The 21,606-nt window shown below is 38.9% G+C and overlaps 3 protein-coding genes across 3 annotated transcripts; all 3 read left to right on the top strand.

Annotated features, from left to right (window-relative positions):
- The first annotated feature begins 6 nt into the window (after positions 1-6).
- LOC119487149 (zona pellucida sperm-binding protein 4-like) lies at positions 7-2,418 on the top strand. Its single transcript, XM_037767812.1, has 8 exons — positions 7-428; positions 538-722; positions 817-914; positions 1,109-1,263; positions 1,346-1,538; positions 1,638-1,824; positions 1,907-1,982; positions 2,226-2,418. Exons 1-8 carry the CDS (start codon positions 44-46, stop codon positions 2,324-2,326), a joined length of 1,380 nt encoding a protein of 459 aa, XP_037623740.1. The 5' UTR covers positions 7-43; the 3' UTR covers positions 2,327-2,418.
- Positions 2,419-5,945: 3,527 nt separating this feature from the next.
- On the top strand, positions 5,946-17,626 carry chkb (choline kinase beta). Its single transcript, XM_037767811.1, has 11 exons — positions 5,946-6,568; positions 9,566-9,674; positions 9,870-9,983; positions 10,351-10,484; positions 10,583-10,687; positions 12,379-12,437; positions 13,835-13,922; positions 14,070-14,178; positions 16,023-16,123; positions 16,226-16,307; positions 16,435-17,626. Exons 1-11 carry the CDS (start codon positions 6,045-6,047, stop codon positions 16,489-16,491), a joined length of 1,482 nt encoding a protein of 493 aa, XP_037623739.1. The 5' UTR covers positions 5,946-6,044; the 3' UTR covers positions 16,492-17,626.
- A 155-nt stretch (positions 17,627-17,781) lies between these two features.
- On the top strand, positions 17,782-21,493 carry LOC119486736 (kelch repeat and BTB domain-containing protein 11). The gene is made up of 8 exons (XM_037767058.1): positions 17,782-18,531; positions 18,622-18,810; positions 18,899-19,083; positions 19,162-19,513; positions 19,610-19,755; positions 19,913-20,067; positions 20,199-20,356; positions 20,494-21,493. The coding sequence occupies exons 1-8, from the start codon at positions 18,280-18,282 to the stop codon at positions 20,674-20,676; spliced, it is 1,620 nt and encodes a 539-aa protein (XP_037622986.1). The 5' UTR covers positions 17,782-18,279; the 3' UTR covers positions 20,677-21,493.
- The last annotated feature ends 113 nt before the right edge of the window (positions 21,494-21,606 follow it).

Here is a 21,606-nt window from a genome sequence, read left to right as displayed (position 1 = left end):
CACAGTATCTGGAGTTCTCTGCGAATCACCGTGCTGTGAAGCCATGGCAATGAAGTTGCTTTGTGGTTGTCTTCTGGCAGTTGTCCTGCTTGGCTGTCTGGCTGACGCTCAATATGGCCAGATTCAGCAGCAGCAGAGGCCCCAGACGCCGCCGCAGCCTCAGAGGCCCCAGACACCCCCCAGAAAGTACACGCCTCTGCAGCCAACGCAACCTCCGCAGCCTCCTCAGCCTCCGCATGCTCCGCAGCCTCAGCCATTTCAGCCAATTCCTCAGATCAAGCAGTCCCAGCAGCCTGCAAAAACATTTCACACTTGTGAAGTGGCTGAGGCCTACAAGATACAGTGTGGAGCTGCAGACATCTCTGCTTCAGATTGTCAGGCTATAAACTGCTGCTTTGATGGACGCATGTGCTACTATGGCAAATCTGGTAAGAGTTTTTCTATTCCTCACAGATATCCTCTATACTCTGACGCTCAAAATGTGTTCAAAGAGTACTGATAGTACAGATCTTTGCTTTAAAATGTGTTTGTTCTCAGTGACTCTTCACTGCACCAAGGACGCCCAGTTCATCTTGGTGGTGGCCAGAGATGCCACCCTACCAAACCTCGACTTGGAGTCAATTGCCTTCTTTGGAGAAGGTCAAAGATGCAGTCCTGTTGGCACCACTTCAGCTTTCGCCATCTACCAGTTCCCTGTCACGGAGTGCGGCACTGTCATGATGGTAAGGGTTGCGACTCGTCTGACTGCTCAATTTTGATTTGTATACATTTTCGTCTGGTAGTAATAAAGATTGAAATACTGTCAATTTACTGTAGGAGGAGTCCGGGGTTATAATCTATGAGAACAGGATGAACTCCTTATATGAAGTCGCTATTGGACCCTATGGAAGCATTACCAGGGACAGCCACTATGAGTATGTGTTTTTTCTTTTTTTAACACCGAGTGGTCACAACATAAAAGATTACTACTACTCAGCTATTCAGACAATCTAGTGGTATCAAAACGATACAGTGATCTGACCTTGAATTCTCATTGTGATATTTTACAAGCCAAACTCCAATGGTTTTCTGACTGGCTGACTGAAACAGACCTTATTTCTCGTCTCAGGCTGCTTGTCCAGTGTAGATATATCAGCACCTCAGTTGAGGCTCTGGTCATTGAGGTTGGCCTGGTTTTTGCACCCTCAGTTGCAGCTCCTGGACCTCTGCGCGTGGAGCTGAGGCTGGGCAACGGACAGTGTGCTAACAAGGGTTGTGCGGAAGGTTAGTGTGAAGCAGATTATTTTATGCAGTTAAGTCTCATTTTGCAGCGACTGTGTGACCAACCTGCTTTCTGCTTGAGCAGAGGATGTGGCCTACAGCTCCTTTTACGTGGATTCCGACTACCCCGTCACAAAGGTGCTCAGGGATCCCGTGTACGTTGAAGTCCGAATGCTGGAGAGGACCGATCCCAACCTCGTCTTGACTTTAGGAAGATGCTGGGCAACTTCTAACCCGTACCCTCATAGTCTTCCTCAGTGGGACTTGCTGATTGATGGGTAAGAGTAAGTGTTGGTTTGACTTGGAAATAGGTATTTATAATAAATTCTTTGATGTTATACTCAGTCCTTATTCCTCACTCTCTCTTCTTGCTATAGCTGCCCATACCGTGATGACCGTTATCTGACCGCCAGTGTCCCTGTGGGTGCCTCATCAGGACTCGTCTACCCATCCCACCACAAGCGCTTTATTTTCAAGATGTTCACGTTTGTAGCTACTGGAGATCCCGATCCCAGCACGGGAGGGTCTGCAGATCAAGTGGCTATGACTCTTCTCAAGGAAAAGGTACTCCAACTATAGGAGCTTATATGCTTTTTAATATCACCTTATCTACACATTTTCAAACATTACATTTGTTTTTGACCAGGTGTATATCCACTGCGAAGCAATTGTGTGCCGACCCACTCCGGGAAATAATTGTGAACCTCGGTGCTACAGAAAGAGTAAGTAGTACAGTATTCACTTTGATGGTACATATACCATAAGTATGGCGTTAGTCTGGAGTCTAAGTAGATCGTGTTTTTCAAGTGTGATCAAGGAAAAGCATAGTTTGTGGTATGAAAATCAGAAAAAGCTCTTCGCTGAACATATTTTCACCAAAACAGTAAATGATGTCTGGCGTCATCTTGTGTCTTACTCAACCTCAAGTCTGACAGCAACTGACCATTGCCATGTATTGTACGCAGCGAGAAGCGTTGCCGCATCTGTCCAGGGAGGCTCCAGAGCGGAGACCACTGTGGTTAGCAGTAAGGAGCTTGTCATCATTGACCCAAGCCGAATTCAATAACAACATGCAGACAGGACATTATCATGACATCTCTGCTCCAGATGCTTACTGAAGAGTGACTGAGTTTCAAATAAATCTCCCAAATTGCTGAATTATGTTGTAAAATCTCTTTCAGATACATTATTTACTCTGTGACATCACAGAAGCCGCCTGAAAGCTAATACTAATACTATAGAAAATACATATTATATGACTATGTGTCAACATAAAGTAGCCTACTTGACACCCAGAAGATCAGATCAGATAATTAATTGTATTAATACAATTAATAATATTAAATAAATAAACTGAAATAGCCCTACCTAGTTACATATTCTGTATTAAGCTGTTCATGAATGTCCTCGCACACAACTACCACTCAGGTTATACCCTATTGCACCCAAACATAAAGCATAGGTTAGGTTTCTGTACTTGACAGGCCCAAGCAGTAGTTTGTATTTATTTGTTTAATACAGTTGTAAATTAAAATATAAAGCTCTAAAACATGTTTCAAGGCAACAATTTACTGTCTAATGTAGAAGAAACCTGACACATAGGCCAATGGTTCCCAAGGGGTCAGGACCCCACAAGGAGTGTTGAAATGAATGTAGGGGATCACAACATAATGAAAGAAAAACCTGAATTTTGATTATTTTTTATACTTTTCTCTAATCTCTCTTTTGATTAACTGTAGCTGTATTTGCTCGGGCCTCTGGGAAAACTCTTTTTGGTTGAACTACTCTCAACTCAAGGGTTCAGAGTAAACATGGCTTCAAGTTAAGAGGTCAAAAAAAAGTTCTTGGATCACTGACTTAAATAGTTTATTAATAACTCAACTCAAAACCTGAAAATGTTCAGAACTTGCAATGAGCCAGCTTTTATCATAAAACCACATCTCTCAATCATAAACTAATCTATAACAGGAAATGGGAATCGCGGAGCATTCTGGGGCGCGTCAACATTTTTGTCATTATCTGTCTATCCATCTGTCATCTGTCAATCGTTCATCATCAGTATTAAGTACGTGCGTAAGACAAATACCCATTTAAAGAGAAGCTGACAGAGGCAAAAGGGGCCATATATTTTAACATTTTAATTAGTTTATGACATCAATTGATACGAGTTAGGAGGACCTTGACAGTTTGCCACCGTTTACAGTCACTGATGTGTTTTGACGTTAGTGAACACCGGTCAGCAGTTCAAAATACGTAAATCATTGGAGGCCGATGTCCAATTTACAAACGGGTAGGTCTATGATCTTCAGATCTACAAGCCAAATGCCAACTACACAATCATCCGGACAGATAAGATAGCTAATGTTATGCTAACGGAATACTAACAAAACATTGGCTAATACTGCATATTTAATCTACCGGTATCTTGCAAAATGGAACCCATAACGTTAGCCTATACAAGGGGTCAGCAACCTGCGGCTCTGGAGCCACATACGGCTCTTTAGCCCCTCTCCAGTGGCTCCCTGTCGATTTATAAAAAGAATTAGTGGAAATGAATAACTGTTTTTTTGTTTACATTTTCAATTTTATTTATCATTGTTGTAGGTCTATGGTATGACGGTATGACGGATAAAAAAATAAATCTGAGATTTCAAGAATAAAGTCATAATATTACGAGAATAAAGTCGTAATATTATAAAGCAGTAATTTTACGTGTTATTTTCTTTTTTTTCTCGTAAAGTTATGACTTTATTCTCGTAATATTACGACTTTTTTCCTCGTAAAGTTACGACGTTATTCTCGTAATATTACGACTTTTTGCGTAAAGTTATGACTTTATTCTCGTAATATTACGACTTTTTTCTCATAAAGTTACGACTTTATTCTCGTAATATTCCGACTTTTTTCTCATAAAGTTACGACTTTATTCTCGTAATATTACGACTTTTTTTCCTCGTAAAGTTACGACGTTATTCTCGTAATATTACGACTTTTTGCGTAAAGTTATGACTTTATTCTCGTAATATTACGACTTTTTTCTCATAAAGTTACGACTTTATTCTCGTAATATTCCGACTTTTTTCTCATAAAGTTACGACTTTATTCTCGTAATATTACGACTTTTTTCCTCGTAAAGTTATGACTTTATTCTCGTAATATTACGACTTTATTCTGTAAAGCTCAGATGTTTTTTCCCTTAATGTGGCCCTAATACTCCGTAGTACATTAGCACTTTGGCCCTCACTGCATTAGACTTATATACTATATACTTAGACTATAAACTGTGTTACCTTCATCACAATGCTCAAATGTTTTGCGGCTCCAGACAGATTCTTTTTTTTCCTAAAATGGCTCTTTTGATAGTAAAGGTTGCTGAGCCCTGGCCTATACCTTTGTGTCTGTATTCTATATATACTACAATTCAACTTTTGAATGTTATTCACTGTGCAGTGTTTTGTGTTATCTTTTGACACACACAGCCAGTGTATGACACTCTTACCCTTTATCCTACAAAAATGAAAACACCCATGGTTGCACCCAAAAAAAGATTAATTTGATTTTCTATGAAACCACAAAGATTTAACTATGCCTGTGTACGCCAACATCATAGCCCAGGGGTCAGCAACCTTTACTATCAAAAGGGCCATTTTAGAAAAAAAATCTAAAAAAAGAATCTGTCTGGAGCCGCAAAACATTTGAGCATTGTGATGAAGGTAACACAGTTTATAGTCTAAGTATATAGTATATAAGTCTATTGCAGTGAGGGCCAAAGTGCAAATGTACTACGGAGTATTAGGGTCACATTTGGGGGAAAAACATCTGAGATTTACAGAATAAAGTCATAATATTACGATAATAAAGTCATAACTTTATGAGAAAAAAAGTTGTAATATTACGAGAATAAAGTCGTAACTTTACGAGAATAAAGTCGTAACTTTACGAGAAAATAAGTCGTAATATTACGAGAATAAAGTCGTAACTTTATGAGAAAAAGTCGTAATATTACGAGAATAAAGTTATAACTTTATGAGAAAAAAAGTCGTAATATTACGAGAATAAAGTCATAACTTTATGGGAAAAAAAGTCGTAATATTACGAGAATAAAGTCATAACTTTATGAGAAAAAAAGTTGTAATATTACGAGAATAAAGTCGTAACTTTATGAGAAAAAGTCGTAATATTACGAAAATAAAGTCATAACTTTATGAGAAAAAAAGTCGTAATATTACGAGAATAAAGTCATAACTTTACGAGAAAAAAAGTCATAATATTACGAGAATTAAGTCATAATTTTCGGGAAAAATAAGTCGTAATATTACGAGAATAAAGTCATAACTTTACGAGAAAAAAACAAAATAACACGTAAAATTATGACTTTATTCTCGAAATCTCTTTATTTTTTTCCTCAATGTGGCCCTAATACTCCGTCGTACCATAGACCTACAACAATGATACATAAAAATGAAAATGTAAACCAAAAAAAACAGTTATCCATTTCCATTTTTAAAAAACCCACAGGGAGCCACTGGAGAGGAGGCTAAAGAGCCACATGTGGCTCCAGAGCTGCATGTTGCTGGTCATAGACAAAACAAACACTTCATTTCCCAGAATCCTTCACCGTTCCGGGACACTGAGGTTAGAACGTCACCATGAGCTTTGGGCTTAAGAACGCGGAAGTGAATTGTGATTGGCCGTTGAATACGCCAGTTGGACTTCAGTGCAAATCAACGGTCCCGGCCGTTAGTAGTGTTGTGTCATACGTCTCCGTGTTAACCGCCTCCTACATGCCGCTGCGGTCAGCCCGCTATGTTTGGCTATTCCGGTTAAGTCGCCTCTCTGGTGAACTGCGTCCGTCAGCGAGTCCGTGTCTCCGTCTCAGACCGACAGCTCGCACCAGTCATCCTCTACTGTTCGCCCGGAAACTCACGATGCATGCGGGTCAGAGTGAGACCAGCAGCGGCAGCAGCAGCGTGGAGGAAGGGCTGGGCACAGCCGGGAAACCAGTGCCAGGTCCGGGGCTCTTCAGACACATCCCGACCGTCACCACGACAACACAAGAGCCGGTGGGTCCTCCGATTGGTCCTCCGGTGGGTCCTCGACTGGTCGTCATCGAGAGACACTTAAGGACCCCGAGTCCTCTCTGTGGAGCCGGCTATGATGATGACTCGGAGGCGGAGGCGTTCCGAGACGGGAGGACCGAGGAGGTGGACCGGGACACCCGGGGCAGGGCGTTCAACTGGTGCCGAGACTTTCTGTCCGGGTCCTGGAAGACCATCGGGGAGAGGGACTTCCAGATCACCATCGTCAGGTAAATAATGACTACTGAAGCTGTACTGAGGATAAATACCACTTTAATATCTTTATTCAAGATTCAAGATGTTTGTTGTCACGCCGGTAATATACAAGTACTATCGTATGAAATGTATCTTTTTTTATAAGTTATTTATAATTTAATTAAATTATAATAAAAAATATTTTATAATTATTTATTTAATTATTTAATTATTTTAATTACTTTAAAATTTTAATTATCTATTTAATTAATACTTATTAAAACTAATAAGATATATTACAATTATAAAAGGAAATACTTTGTACAAGGGCATATTAAGAACATATACAGACATATTAAGAACATATACAGACATATTAAGAACATATACAGACATATTAAGAACATATACAGACATATTAAGAACATAATATACAGGCTTATTAAGAACAACATAAATAGGCATATTAGGAACATATACATTAAGAACATATACAGGCATATTAAGAATATATAAAGGCATATTAAGAACATATACAGGCATATTAAGAACATAATATACAGGCTTATTAAGAACAACATAAATAGGCATATTAGGAACATATACATTAAGAACATATACAGGCATATTAAGAATATATAAAGGCATATTAAGAACATATACAGGCATATTAAGAATATATACAGGCATATTAAGAACATAATAAACAGGCTTATTAAGAATATATACAGGCATATTAAGAACATAATATACAGGCATATTAAGATCATATACAGGCATATTAAGAATATATACAGGCATATTAAGAATATATAAAGGCATATTAAGAACATAATAAACAGGTTTATTAAGAACATATACAGGCATATTAAGAACATAATATACAGGCATATTAAGAATATATAAAGGCATATTAAGAACATATACAGGCATATTAAGAACATATACAGGCATATTAAGAATATATAAAGGCATATTAAGAACATATACAGGCATATTAAGAATATATACAGGCATATTAAGAACATAATAAACAGGCTTATTAAGAATATATACAGGCATATTAAGAACATAATATACAGGCATATTAAGATCATATACAGGCATATTAAGAATATATACAGGCATATTAAGAATATATAAAGGCATATTAAGAACATATACAGGCATATTAAGAATATATACAGGCATATTAAGAACATAATAAACAGGCTTATTAAGAATATATACAGGCATATTAAGAACATAATATACAGGCATATTAAGATCATATACAGGCATATTAAGAATATATACAGGCATATTAAGAATATATAAAGGCATATTAAGAACATAATAAACAGGTTTATTAAGAACATATACAGGCATATTAAGAACATAATATACAGGCATATTAAGAATATATAAAGGCATATTAAGAACATATACAGGCATATTAAGAACATATACAGGCATATTAAGAATATATACAGGCATATTAAGAACATAATAAACAGGCTTATTAAGAATATATACAGGCATATTAAGAACATAATATACAGGCATATTAAGATCATATACAGGCTTATTAAGAATATATACAGGCATATTAAGAATATATACACTAAGAACATATACAGTATATACAGTATAAGATATATGATTGAGGTACTTTTTGTGTGAGAAGGTGTCGTATGAATTATCTATTTAAAAGTCTGATGGCCTGGGGGAAAAACTGATCATAATCATAGAGGGATTAAATTAAAGTTAGCCATTTAAAACATCAATGTATACGGACCACTATAACGACCATCATTTGCTTAGCTCACTGTAATTCTTTTTAATGTTTATTGTTTATTGTTTATTTGTTTAACACATATAAAACGACAATGAAATACAACTCACAGGAAAGAAAGGTAAAATATGTATGAGGGTGTGGTAGAAACCTATGATGGCTCATATAAGAAATCACACCCAAAAGGACATACAATAAGTACAAAGTGCAGTCCAACCAAAGGGTGGTTTTCATTCTCTTTTACTACAAGTACCAAGACAACGAAACCAAGCAAGCAAGTGCAAAAAGCAGTGAAGTGCATAGTAATGTATGTGAGTATAGTGGTATTATAAATAATAATCAACAGCAAGGTGTAGATATGAATATGCTAAGAAAGGCTACATACAGTATTAACCATTATGAACAGTGTGATATGAATGCACCAAGATGTAGAAAGACAAAATATGAACATGTGCAGCAAGTTGGCAAAAAACATAGTGCAGAAGTATAAGTAGTGCAGTTGTATTAATATAAGGTATGTACATGGACAGTAGTATATGTATGGGTTGTCAGAGCATATACGGTACAGGTGGTGAACTCACAGTAGTGTGGCAGTGGTAATAAGTATGAGCCAGCAGCCAGTGAGGCAGAGACAGTCTTAGTGCAAATGGACAGTCACTTTACAACAGATATATTATGCAGAATGGCAAAATAGTTTTGTCTGACACTAAACTTCTTTTATACGGTTTGAAGTTGACTTTGCCAATATACTGTAGCACAGTGGTTCTCAACCTTTTCGTGTCAAGGATCCCTAAATTGCTACACATTAGGTCAGGGACTCCCATTTGATAAGATTTTGTTTCAGGGACCTCCATCTGAAATGATTTTGTTAGTTGGATATGATTAAGACCAGAAATCTATAGTTGTCAACGTCAGTTGAGGAGTGGAGGAAGTGAAACCTATGATCAGAATAGTCCCTCTTATGACTCTTACTCACACTGGGCTGTTGCTGATTTCTACAAATTAAATAGTGAAAATATACTATTCCCCATTTTTCTGGGGACCCCCTGGAACTCCCTCAAGGACCCTTGGGGGGTCCCCGGACCCCTGGTTGAGAACCACTGCTGTAGCAGATGTCATGGCCAGCAAGGGTAAACACAACATAAAAGCATTCTAAGAAAAATCTACTGGTGTTGTCCGACTAACATTTATGACTACATGCTGTGGGGTCACGTTAACTTTGCTCCGATGTGATAACGCTGGTGTTTTTGTTTCGCAGTGGTGGACTGAGTAATCTGCTGTACCTGTGTACTCTGCCTGACTATGTGCAGTCTGTGGGAGAGGAACCTCGCCAGGTGCTCCTCAGAATCTACGGTGCCATCCTACAGGTTGGTCTGTCTAGTAGGGGTCCTCAACAACTTATTTGTTCAAGAATGTGTCTGGCTGTTTATTTATCAAGGGGAGAAATTTCTTTGACACCATTGTAGTCAATCTACTGTAGTCATTTTCCTTCACATGGAGGTGTGAACTAAACCAAAAACGGCATCAAACTGTGTCTGACTGTCTGTCTCTCTGTGACGCAGGGAGTGGACTCTCTGGTGTTGGAGAGCGTGATGTTTGCCATCCTTGCTGAACGAACTCTTGGACCAAAACTTTACGGCATCTTCCCTGAGGGACGCTTAGAACAGTACCTTCCGGTAATATGCACGCATAACTGCACACACACACACACACACACACACACTGTCTCTCCTGCTTCAGCCAAAGTGTTTAAACATCTGTTGTGTGTGGAGACACAGTTACACATATCCTTGACTTTCATAAAGATACAATTTGTATTCTTTTTATTGTGTAAAGCATTCAACATTCAGGGTTAAACTAGAATGTGTAGATTCTATTGAATACATTTTTTGTGCTTTGATTACAAAACATAATAGTTGTAGAAATGCATTCATATTGACACCATCAAATTTGTAGAGATTTAAAGATCCTAGTGTATTTACTTGATATTCTTCCTGATGTAGAGGAAGCATTTGTATCATCTGTATTTCTCTGTTTTCCCAGAATACCCGCATGCGCACAAATCAACTTTCAGATTCAGCCATATCAACTGAGATTGCCACCAAGTTGGCAAATTTCCATGAAATGAGCATGCCATTTAACAAAGAGCCTAAGTGGCTGTTTGGGACCATTGACAAGTAAGGACACCTTGAGATCTCTCTCTCTCTCTTTCTTTTACTAGAACTGTCTGTTTTTAAAATAATTGAATGTACTGTCTGTTTTTTTTCCCCTTCAGATACATGGATCAAGTGATGAAGCTTAAGTTTGTGCGTGAAGGACATGTGAAGAAGTACAACAAGCTGATGAAGTTGGACCTGCCTGCTGAACTGGAGAGCCTCCGGTGAGTTAGATCGCAGGCCTCAAATGCTGTACGGAGTGACTTAATACATTTGGTATGCTGTACATAAAGCCTTAAATGAAACCTCCCCTTGGGGGTGGGGGGGTCTGAACCGAACTGAAGTCCTCGGTTCGGTTCAGACCTCAGAGAGACCATAGTGTCGCTGTTTTGGTCCCGGTTTCAGAACCGTTACACCCCTACTGATAGCTGATAAAGTCAAGTCAGAGGATACATTATAACATAGATACACACACACACAATTCCATGTATTCACATACAAGCATACATAGACATATTTGCATATTTTCACATACTTGCGTATACGCATGTACAAGTAGAAAGAACATCAATACAATTTATATCATATTAATGTCATAGTTATCACCTCTAACAGTCAGTTTGAAAATGACTTTGGAAGCAAGTAGCACAACGATGATGCAATCACTATTGCTCAAGCCGAGTGCCAACAAGAGGTTGTTTGGTCAGAGCCATCTCATATTACCTACAGTAAACCAACGTGGGACAGCAAACTGTGTGTCCTGCCATCCAGCATATGCTCGGCTATATTCATTTATATTTCTCCAACTTGTCCGGGAGTCACAGTAAAAAGCCCAAAGGCTCGGTTGAGTTGTGGTCTTACTTTAGTTGTATTCAAACAAAATGTCAGTTTACAGCATTAAACATACCTTTTGGGATTTAAACATGATGTATACTGATATGAAAAGATTATATGTTCCACGAATAAGGCTATAAGGGTTATAGTTTGAGATTTGTTGCACAAAATAATTTTAACCTTGGGGACAGGACGAGCTGCATTTTTATTTACAGCCTAATGGCTGACCTTTGTCCCAGTGCCTCCACAACTCTACTGTTGAGTCCTCCAGGCAGCCAATAGAAACTCATCCCAGTGTTTATTGTCTCTGTTTATCTATGAGCTTGTCTGTTATCTTGTAGATACGCAGCCGTCTCTGCTGCAGTCATCTCAAGTCCTCAGACATATCTCATTTGATAACATCTGTTCTTTTTCTTACACAGATATAATACTTCAAGGTACTGTGTTCTTGGCTCGCTTTAGGAAGTTCAGTCAATCAGAGTGACATCTGGGTTTGGGTTTTTGTCCTTCCATTATATTCAATATTTCAGTTATATACTCCCAAGCTTCCAGAGAGTTGAACACCACTATTGCCACTTGTTCAATAAGCAGTTCTGGAGCTTTCTCAGTCATACACACTAAAAGCATATTGTGTAATCTAACTGAGTACATACAGCACGCAGATGCTTTGAATGGCTCAGTATATATCGCCTATGATGCCTCTTTATATACCTTCTATCCAGTACAAATAACCACACTAACCTATGGAAATGGAGTTAGGTGTTTATCTCATATATTGTTCCATGTACAGTACGTTGTCCACCAGTAAGAGTGAGATTGGAATGAATTTGATGTAAAGCAGCCTGCTTTGCTTGCAGTAAAATAGTGAGCGTTGTAGATAACATGCCATGTTTGTGTGTCATTACCTCAATGTATTTCCTCCTGTATGGTATCTGTATCTAAGACAGCTTTACTTTTTTTATTCTATACTCAATGGAATGTCTTGGCCTGTATGTGCAGGTTACACTACCTGCCGAATGCAACACTGACAAGCTCTTTCTCTCCTCTCCCGTTGTCCGTCATCACATGCTCCGTTCAACAGCGCGTTGCTGGCAGCGACTCCATCGCCAGTGGTGTTCTGCCACAATGACGTCCAGGAAGGTAAAAACATGTCCTGTCTCTCATCGCTCCCGTATTATCCTCACACCTCTAATTTTGGGCTGGGGTGAAGTTATTAATAGGAGCGGCTCACATTCATATGCATCATCCCGTGAATGAAAATGAGCCTCCGAAGTAGATGAGGTGTCAGTCAGAGATCTAGGTGTCTGAATGAATGGGACTGTCTCACATAACAGGTGAACTTAGCTAAGCTGAACTTGCATTCTTAAAAGTATGTGCACACCTGAACATTATACCCATGTGTGACTGTGATTATACCAATATATTTTATTCCACAACCATATGTTGTGCATTATTTTGCTGCTATAACGGCCTCCACTCATCTGGGAAGCTTCCCAGCTGTTCCGCTGTACAGGCCAGTCACACTTAACTGGGAAAACCACCTTTTATGGACCTGGTTTTGTGAAATGGAACATTGTCGTGGTGAAACAGAAAAGGGCCTTCGTCAAACTGTTTCCACAAAGTTTGAAGCACACTCTATGTCATTTATCATTATATGCCGTAGTGTTAAGATATGCCATAATTGAAATTAAGGGGCCAGAACCCAGAGCAAAAGTACATTTGGGCATTTAGCGTATTTATGAGATAGAAACTTCTCAATTACTCAGCATATATACAGTATGTATTCTACATTAGAGCTTTTTTATTGTACAAAGAAATGTGACTCAAGAAGTAGAAGTTGATATACGATGATATGATTAATATACTAGTTTAAGACAGAGAACAGTTCATTATCGGGCAATGGTGGAATAGTGTAGAACATTATATGAATAGTGTAGAACATTATATGACTTTTCATTTTTTATTTTTCTGTTCTCAAAAATGTGATATGGATGGAGTAAGCTATCCATCCCACTTTATTTGTGATTTTAGTGGATCAGTTGAGTGATTTCTTTTCTCAATTATGCAAGAGATTAAAAAAATCTTAAAATAAATAATTACTAATAATAATAATAATTAATTAATTAAAATGTAGAGCCATCAAATGTGTTAGATAGGCTTTTAGGTGGTGTTGGTTGTGTGTCTTAGTGGTTGTGTTATGTATTGTGTCATATTGTGAGTATGAATGTTACGGATGTGTATTTATGTATGTATGTATTTTCTTATTGAAGTATTGATATAATAAATATGAATGAGGACCCCAGGAAGTGTAGCTAACTGTTGCATTACAGTAGCTAATGGGGATCTAAATAAACTACCACTTTAAAAATAAAATATTATATTAAAATATCCACTTTATTTATACATGCATGCGCACACACACAGACCACTCACCAGTTAAGCTAAACTCTCCTCTGGTCTAAACCTGACCGTAGCAGCAGTAATTAGAGAGTGTGGATGGTGGTGGTCGTTTTCTCACCTTTGTTTTGCCGCTGCAGGTAACATTTTGATGCTGAAAGACGAGGACCACAACCTAACAGATCGACTCATGCTGATCGACTTTGAGTACAGCAGTTACAACTACAGGTAAAGTGTAAACTTTTTTAGCAGATCAGATGAGTTATACCTCAAACGTATTGATATCTTTTATTTCTAAATGAGTGGTTTTGGCTCCAGTTGTAGATTGTCCCCTTGTGTATTAATATGAATAATAGTATATTTTAATTTCTTTAGGGGTTTTGACTTTGGGAACCATTTCTGTGAGTGGATGTATGACTACACCTACAACCAGTGGCCCTTCTACAAAGCCATACCGGATGACTATCCCACCAGAGAGCAGCAGGTCAGTCTAAACCCCTTACAGCTAAAAAAAATAAACAAAGCAGTTTACCTTTCTTTGGCCCGATCCTTGCTCTTAATAGAGGCTCACAAGAAACAAACAGAATGACTTACATTATCTATTATTTATTGATGCTTGGAATAGAATTGCCACACTGCACTATAATGGTAAAACCTAATTTGTGTCAAAGTTAAAATACAAACCTTGAGTGAATATATATACAGAGAAATACTCTAAAGGTCAGAACTTATCATAACAGTTAAAACCTAATTGTGAACGATTAGAGAAAAGGTCAAATTGTGTAATTGCAGGTTAGCCTTTTGATGAAATATAAAACCTGCAGTTACTTTAATTAGAAGCATTACATGCATTAGATTGGGGGTAATGCAAGTTTTCCTGAATATTTACAGTCACGCAGCATCAACGAGTTCAACTGTTAAAACTCCATACAAATATTCCCAATTTTAGTATCACTCTGATAATTACTGTTTGGATGTAGTGTTGATTTTTCCCTGTGACACTCAGACAAATACTATATACTACAGTGCTGATGTTTAAACCTAAGATCTTAGTGATTCTTTTTTTGGCCTGTGTGAAAGCAAACACTGGCCATCTGGAGCAAGACCCAGGTAATCTCTTTAGGAAACAGATGTGACAAGTGCTCTGGTCACACAGGGCCATCTAGTGGGAAAACTTGTTAATGCAATTTTGAGTTCAAGAGACGGCTGTATCCAACGCTGTAGCACGAGAGGGAAATCAAATTAATCAAAATGTTAATTTACTTTTTCCCCTAAGAGGACAGTTTAAAGCTGCAGTGGGTAGAAATGGAGCAAATATGATTAAAAAAAGAAAAAGAGTTATTTTTATAACGCTAAACACTATATCCTGACAGTAGTGCATGAGACAGGTAATCTGAAAAAAATCATGTGCTTCTGTGTCCTCCGGTGCTCCTAACGGCATCTGCAAGATTTCACAGACCGGAGGAAAACAACCAATCAGAACCGAGCTGGAGCCTGCCGTCTCTGAGCAGCTGTCAATCACTCACCAACTCCGATCAAACAATCAAACTACGCAGCGCTGATCAAATATGAATCAATATTTTGTTACTGTAATGCCTATTTCTCGCCTCAAATGTTTTCAGAAACATCTTGTAGTGTACTGTTTCGCTGTAAAATGAGAAAGTTTATGACCCAACAGCCATGTGAGATCTGTTGAGGAAATACCAAGCACCGCCCACCAGCCTGAGCAAGCTTTCTCATTTTACAGCTAAACAGTACACTACAAGATGTTTCTGAAAACATTTGAGGAGAGAAATAGGCATTACAGTAACAGAATATTGATTCATATTTGATCAGCGCTGCCTAGTTTGAGTGTTTGATCGGAGTTCACGAGTGACTGACAGCTCCCTCCGTTGAATGAACAGCCAATAGGAACGCTCTCTCTCTGAAATGACCTGTGATTGGCTAAAGTCTCCCGTCACAGGCTACATTTTTTAAAGCCTGAAAACAGAGCCATGAGGAGGTGCTGAGGTCTAGTTTTCTCTCAGAACACTTGAATTACAATATGCTGAAAGGTTATTATGGAATTTTTGCCCAATGCTGCCAAAAACATTCTGCCTACTGCAGGTTTAAGTAATTGATTTGAACAAATCAATTAAAAAAAAACGAAAAAAAATATTTGGAATGGAACAAAACTAAAACAAATTTAGGGGTTATTTTCTTATATTCACCATTATGAAGGGGAACACGAAAGGCGTAAACAATAAGGATGTAATAAATCCTCAACAGACACTTTACTTCATTTATAAAACATATCACAAATCGTAATACTTTTTTTTTTTATTTCAGCTTCATTTTATCAGAAGTTATTTGGCAGAAAAGAGACGATACTCTGACATTTCCACGGACCAGACGCAGATCGAAGAGGACTTAATAATTGAAGCTAACAGGTAACACATGGTGTTTTATTATTATTATTATTTTTATTTGTTATTAAATGTTATAGCAGAATCACCACAACTCTGGTTTTGTTGTGTTGTTTTGATTTATAGGTATGCATTAGCATCACATTTCCTCTGGGGGCTGTGGTCCATCATTCAAGCAAAGATATCCAAGATTGAGTTTGGATACATGGTGAGGAGATTTATTTTCTTTTACAGTCTGATGCGAACATCTGCTGCATACTACATTTATTTCAATAAACACAATAATGTTGCATTTGAGTAAACCTTGCCTCATAGTCAACCATATTGTTTTGCAGGACTATGCCCTGTGTCGTTTTGATGCCTACATCAAGCAGAAAAAGCTCTTCTCCTGATCTCCACCACGTTTATCAGAATGTGACGTCTCTTTTTTTTGTGTAATTGAAACTCCAGTTCTATGCAGCTCTTCTTATGACAAGCAATGTTGGGTGAAAGAGAGACATTTACATTCGAACACAACGCAGGCAATCTGTTTTATCGACGCACTTTTCCCCATAGTGGGAAATTGAGTTAGAGCAGGTGTAGCTCTACAGCATTGAATGTTGTTGTTTATCATTTGAAGGGCTAAGTCAATCTGATGGTCAGCTATTATAATGGACAATGCTGGCTGCCAGATCATTCTTGTCTTTAAATTTCAGACTGTGAATCTCACTGTTTTTATCATTTTGGTGTACTAAACCAATAGTATTGAGTTCAGCATGGAAGGCTTTTTTTATACATCTCTTTGCTTTAGTGTATTTAGTCTTTCTACCTCACATCTTCAGCAGTAGGGTTATTCTTTCAAGGTCCAATAAAGGTAAGTTAAAGACGTACCCACATTCAGCAAATGATTGCATGAGGGCTATTTTATACACTATCACTGTAGTCAACAATACTGTTAATGTAACCATTACAACTGTTCTATCTACATTCTATGCTGATGGTATTCATTGTATTTGCTCATTTTTGCTATTTAGAATCATAACTTGGAATATCCAAACATGTGTCATTCTTGCCTATAGTATTAGGTTAACTAATACAGTCCATATGTGCACATGCATGTAACCACATCAACCTGAATTGCTTAAATTAGATCCAACAATTCAGATCTGTATTATAGTAAAGTGACATCATGACTTTCTCTTTTGCTTATTTGAATGTGAAGTTAGGTTTTGACATTTTCTGGAAGCTTTTTTTATTTTCTTTTTTTTGTAATTCTTTTACGATTCTTTTATTTATGTAGACTGTCTCCTGTATTTGACGGAATGTACTGCATTCAATTTACATCATGATATCCTTGTTTTACACATACTGTCTGTAGCTACGTCAATTTAAGTATGATAAGTAGCTTAACTAAACCTCATCAACTACCTGTAGCCATTATTATTGTTCCAGTACAGTTTCATTCTGTTAAAACTTCTCTGTATTATGTTTGTCCTCTTTGCACTACTAAAATAAAATTGAAAAGCTAATAAACATCTGTCCTTAGAACCTGTGTCACCTGCTTTTCTTATATATTACAATACATTTTGTGAAACATAATAGTTACTCTCATAACTGTGAGGCAACTTGATTGCCCCATGATGACGTCGAGAGCAGTAAAGTGAAGGAGGCCATGTTTCATCCCAGAGGGTTGACTGTTGTCCAACCTCCATGTGCCAAGAATAGACCAGCAGCCAGAAAAAAACCCACGCTGCTCAAAGATCGAGGGACACTTCTGAATCGACTGGATGTGTCGCAGAACAAACAGGAATTCTCAAGTTGAAGGTTTAGCATTGTGGTGCACCGCACTGTTTTCTTTAACAAGCTGTTTCTGTTGGCATGTGGTCTTAAATCTTTGCTCTCGGCTGTTTTGCTGCCGTCAAAGAGCACGTGACAGTGAGAGCTGCAGCAGGGAAAAGCAGACGGGAGACGAGCCGGTGGACTAAACTTATTGTTCTGTCCTCTTTTTTTCCATTTCACTGGCTGTTTGGAATTCTTCAGGAGACTTGTCTTCCCTTATTTGGTGACTTTGTGAATGTGTGATTGGAGCAGTGGTTGTGTGAGAGGTGCTTTGCATCTTTGGACATTTGGAGTTTTAATAAATAACATATGGCACCAGGCAGTATTAAAACTGTTATAACGGGCTAAACTTGGTCAGTGAGATGAATCCTTTCAGGCAACATTTTATGATACTATTAGAGTGGATAAACTTCTGGCTGAAATATGTTCTTACAAGACTTTGGGGAGATTTTCCAGCAGTCAAAAGTCAGATCGCATCCCCAGGTATCACAGATACGGAATCACTCAAAGCAGACTCAGATGAGTGGAAAACCAATGAGGCACTTCGCACATATCTCCCTGAAGATGGAGATGAAACCACTGTGATAGTCCAAACTAGCACATATGCCTTCCATGTAAGCATAAAATGAAACACAAATCTCCCAACCGTGCAGGTTAATCCAAAAACTAACTAGAAACTTTGGTCTAATAATTCATTATTTAAGGTGGACCTTGGGAGACTCTCGGAGTGCAGCGAGTACTTCCGAGCCTTGTCCCAGTCCAGAATGAGAGAGACCTCGGAGAGCCTCGTCCACCTAGACCACGTGTCCTCCTCCGTCTTCCACAATCTCCTTGAGTTCTCCTTCCATAATAAGTTTAAAGTCCCTCAGGAGGAGTTGTGCACACACATCCAGGTATGCAGACTTTCATATCTCCATGTATATTCATCCCTGTCGCTATCCAGCATCTTATCTCTTGTTTTCTCCCTATCCGACTCTGGAGGTCAGCAGCTATCTCCTGGCCGAGGCCTTCCTCTCAAAGTGCCTGTCGGTCCTCGCAGATGAACTCAACCCAGGTAACTGTTTGTCTTACCTGAGTCTGGCTCAGGAGATCTGCTGTGTGGAGCTGAAGACGACTGTGTTCACCTATTTGAGTAGAAACCTGCTGGAGCTGCCTCACCTCATCAAGTATGCAACACTGACATGAAATCTTTGGACTGTAATCAGGATTTCTTTCTAGTCCCCTAAAACTGATTCACCCCTCAGGTGTCTGAATGATGCAGAGAAGAAAAAAGTCGTCCACCTGAGGATACAAGGAGACCGACGTCTCTGCAGCCTCAGGAAAGAGAACCTGACTACTTGGAAAGACCCAGAAACGGAACATGCCCGACACATGTTCACCCTGAAAGGGTCGGAAGACAGCGGAGATTGGTGTCCAGTTACAGAGCTTCCTTTCAGGGCTGATAAGTGGTGCTTCACTACAGTGGTCCTGTATAACTACCTGTATGTAATAGGAGGCTACCGGCAGCCTGTGAAGAGAGGATGGGAGTTCAAGATGGCTTCCTTCAGGTATAATCCCTTTACTCATACGTGGGTCGCCACAGCTCCTCTGATTAAGGTGATACAGTCTGCTGTCTAACCCAAAATAAAACTTGCCTTCCGCAGTTTTTTCTATGACACTAATGAAAACTGTCACCATGTGTTGCGTCCACAGCGCAGAAGGCACTTCAGTGCAGTGGCCTGTGAAGGCTGTATTTACGCCGTGGGAGGCTGGTACTTGGACTCGCTGGTGACCCCAGACTCCAGCACAGCTCTTTATACAGCTGTGGAGCGCTATGATCCATGGGAGGACACATGGAGGTTTGTGTCCTCTTTATCAGTGTAGTTATGCTGGTATAGGTCTTTTGGGAGGACACTGAACAAAAATAGTTTCTAATTCTAATATATTTCACCTTCAGAAAAGCATCCTTCAATTATGTGTTGGTGTGTTAGTGACTGAATATAATCTCTGCCTCAGGTTTGTCTCCTCGCTGCCGCTCACTGACTTCCAGTTCACCGTGTCCCTGTCCCATGATGTGCCCCTTGTCACCAGCCTTGGACACTGTCTCTATGTGTTGGGGAGCATCCAGAGGACTGGAGAGAAACTGCTGCTGCAGTACAACACGAGGCAAGGTAAGGCCGAACAGCATAGCAAGTGTGTTTGGCAAGAGGAATATGTTTTTTTACAGCCTAAAGCTTAAGTTAAGACCATTTTCTAACACGCTAACCGGGACGTACGCTTCTGTATTCTCTCTGTCTATTAGACTCCTGGTCTGAGCTGCTTCCCACCCTTACCAGAGCAGATGCAGACCTCCCAACTCTTTACTTCCTGGGTGCCACCGACAGGCTGCTTGTGATTGGTGGGAACAACTCAGAGAATGTGGTGACATCATTCTGTTTGCGGTCTCAGAGATGGGGGCAGGTACGAAACAGATTCATTGATAAAAACAAAAACATCGCTATACTTCCTCACATTTAACTGAGTTATCTGAAGCACAAAGACAACTTTCATATTATAATATTTTTAAATAAAATAAAAATTGGTTTTATCCTCTTTAGGTGCACATGGCAGAGAAAGTGGCATTTGCAGGACAGGGGTCAGTTGTAGGTGACCATGTCCTGCTGCCAAGTATAGAGCACAACACTGTTGCAAGGATGGATCTCCAAACTCTCTCCCTCACAGTCCTTCCTCCTCTACCCATCCCCACCCGCTACGAAGCTGTCTTTTATCTTCACTTTTAATGTTATAGTTAGTTGTTTTTTTGCTTTACTGCACATATTTTGTGATTGTTTTTGTGACTGCTTAAGTCTTTCTCAAACATAAGGAGATCAATAGGTGGATTATCATTATATCTTGTGTTTAAAGCTTAGTCCTTTGGCTTAAAGTGAATTTGTAAGGGCAGATTACAGTTTGACTTGTTATTATTATTGAATATTGAGAACTTCAGAACTTGACTTCAATAAAGTATAAAAAAGATAACTGCAGTATAAAGTATAAAGTGTAAATTATAATTGCTTTTAACCATGGTTCTGTTTGGACTTTAGATCTTATTAGACCACTTTAGAAAATGGACTTGGTTCTGTACCTGTATATTCTGTATATATACAGTATAGTCTCTGCTTGTAAGAGATTTTTATTGGTTAATAAGGGTAATTCATGAATCTACATATGGTATCCTGAAATGTAAGACCCAATCCAAGACTGGCGTATAATGTCTCCCTTTCTCTATTCTTGATGGCATGATTTAAACTCTGTGCTTTGCAAAAATGTCACACAAGTAAGGCAACACATTTCGTTTTCTATCCTGTCCCATTTTGTAAACCCTCTAATCGAGGTAAAGTCAGGACACTTGAATCTGCGGATCATAATGTGACATTTGCATGCTGTTATGCTTATCACACCATCACATTAGCATTACCACAGTTAAATACTGCGTGCCACTCTCATCGAAAAGGAAAACGTGATATTGCTCTCGGTTGCGTCCTCATACAGCACTGCAGCAGATTCAGTTACACAGCAGAGACCTCAAGGCACATGGGGTTAGGCTCTGTCTATGTTTGGTGTCTTGTTACAAAAAGAAGCATGTCACGGGTGAGAGAGGGAGAGAGAGATAGAGAGAGAGAGAGTTGTGTTTGGGAAGGGGGAGAGGAGAGAGAGAGGGTAGTTTGAAA

This window comes from Sebastes umbrosus, chromosome 4 (assembly GCF_015220745.1).
Source record: "Sebastes umbrosus isolate fSebUmb1 chromosome 4, fSebUmb1.pri, whole genome shotgun sequence".
Lineage (NCBI taxonomy): Eukaryota > Metazoa > Chordata > Actinopteri > Perciformes > Sebastidae > Sebastes > Sebastes umbrosus.
The sequence above is the reverse complement of the archived record's forward strand: the minus strand, read 5'-3'. Positions and strand labels throughout refer to the sequence as shown.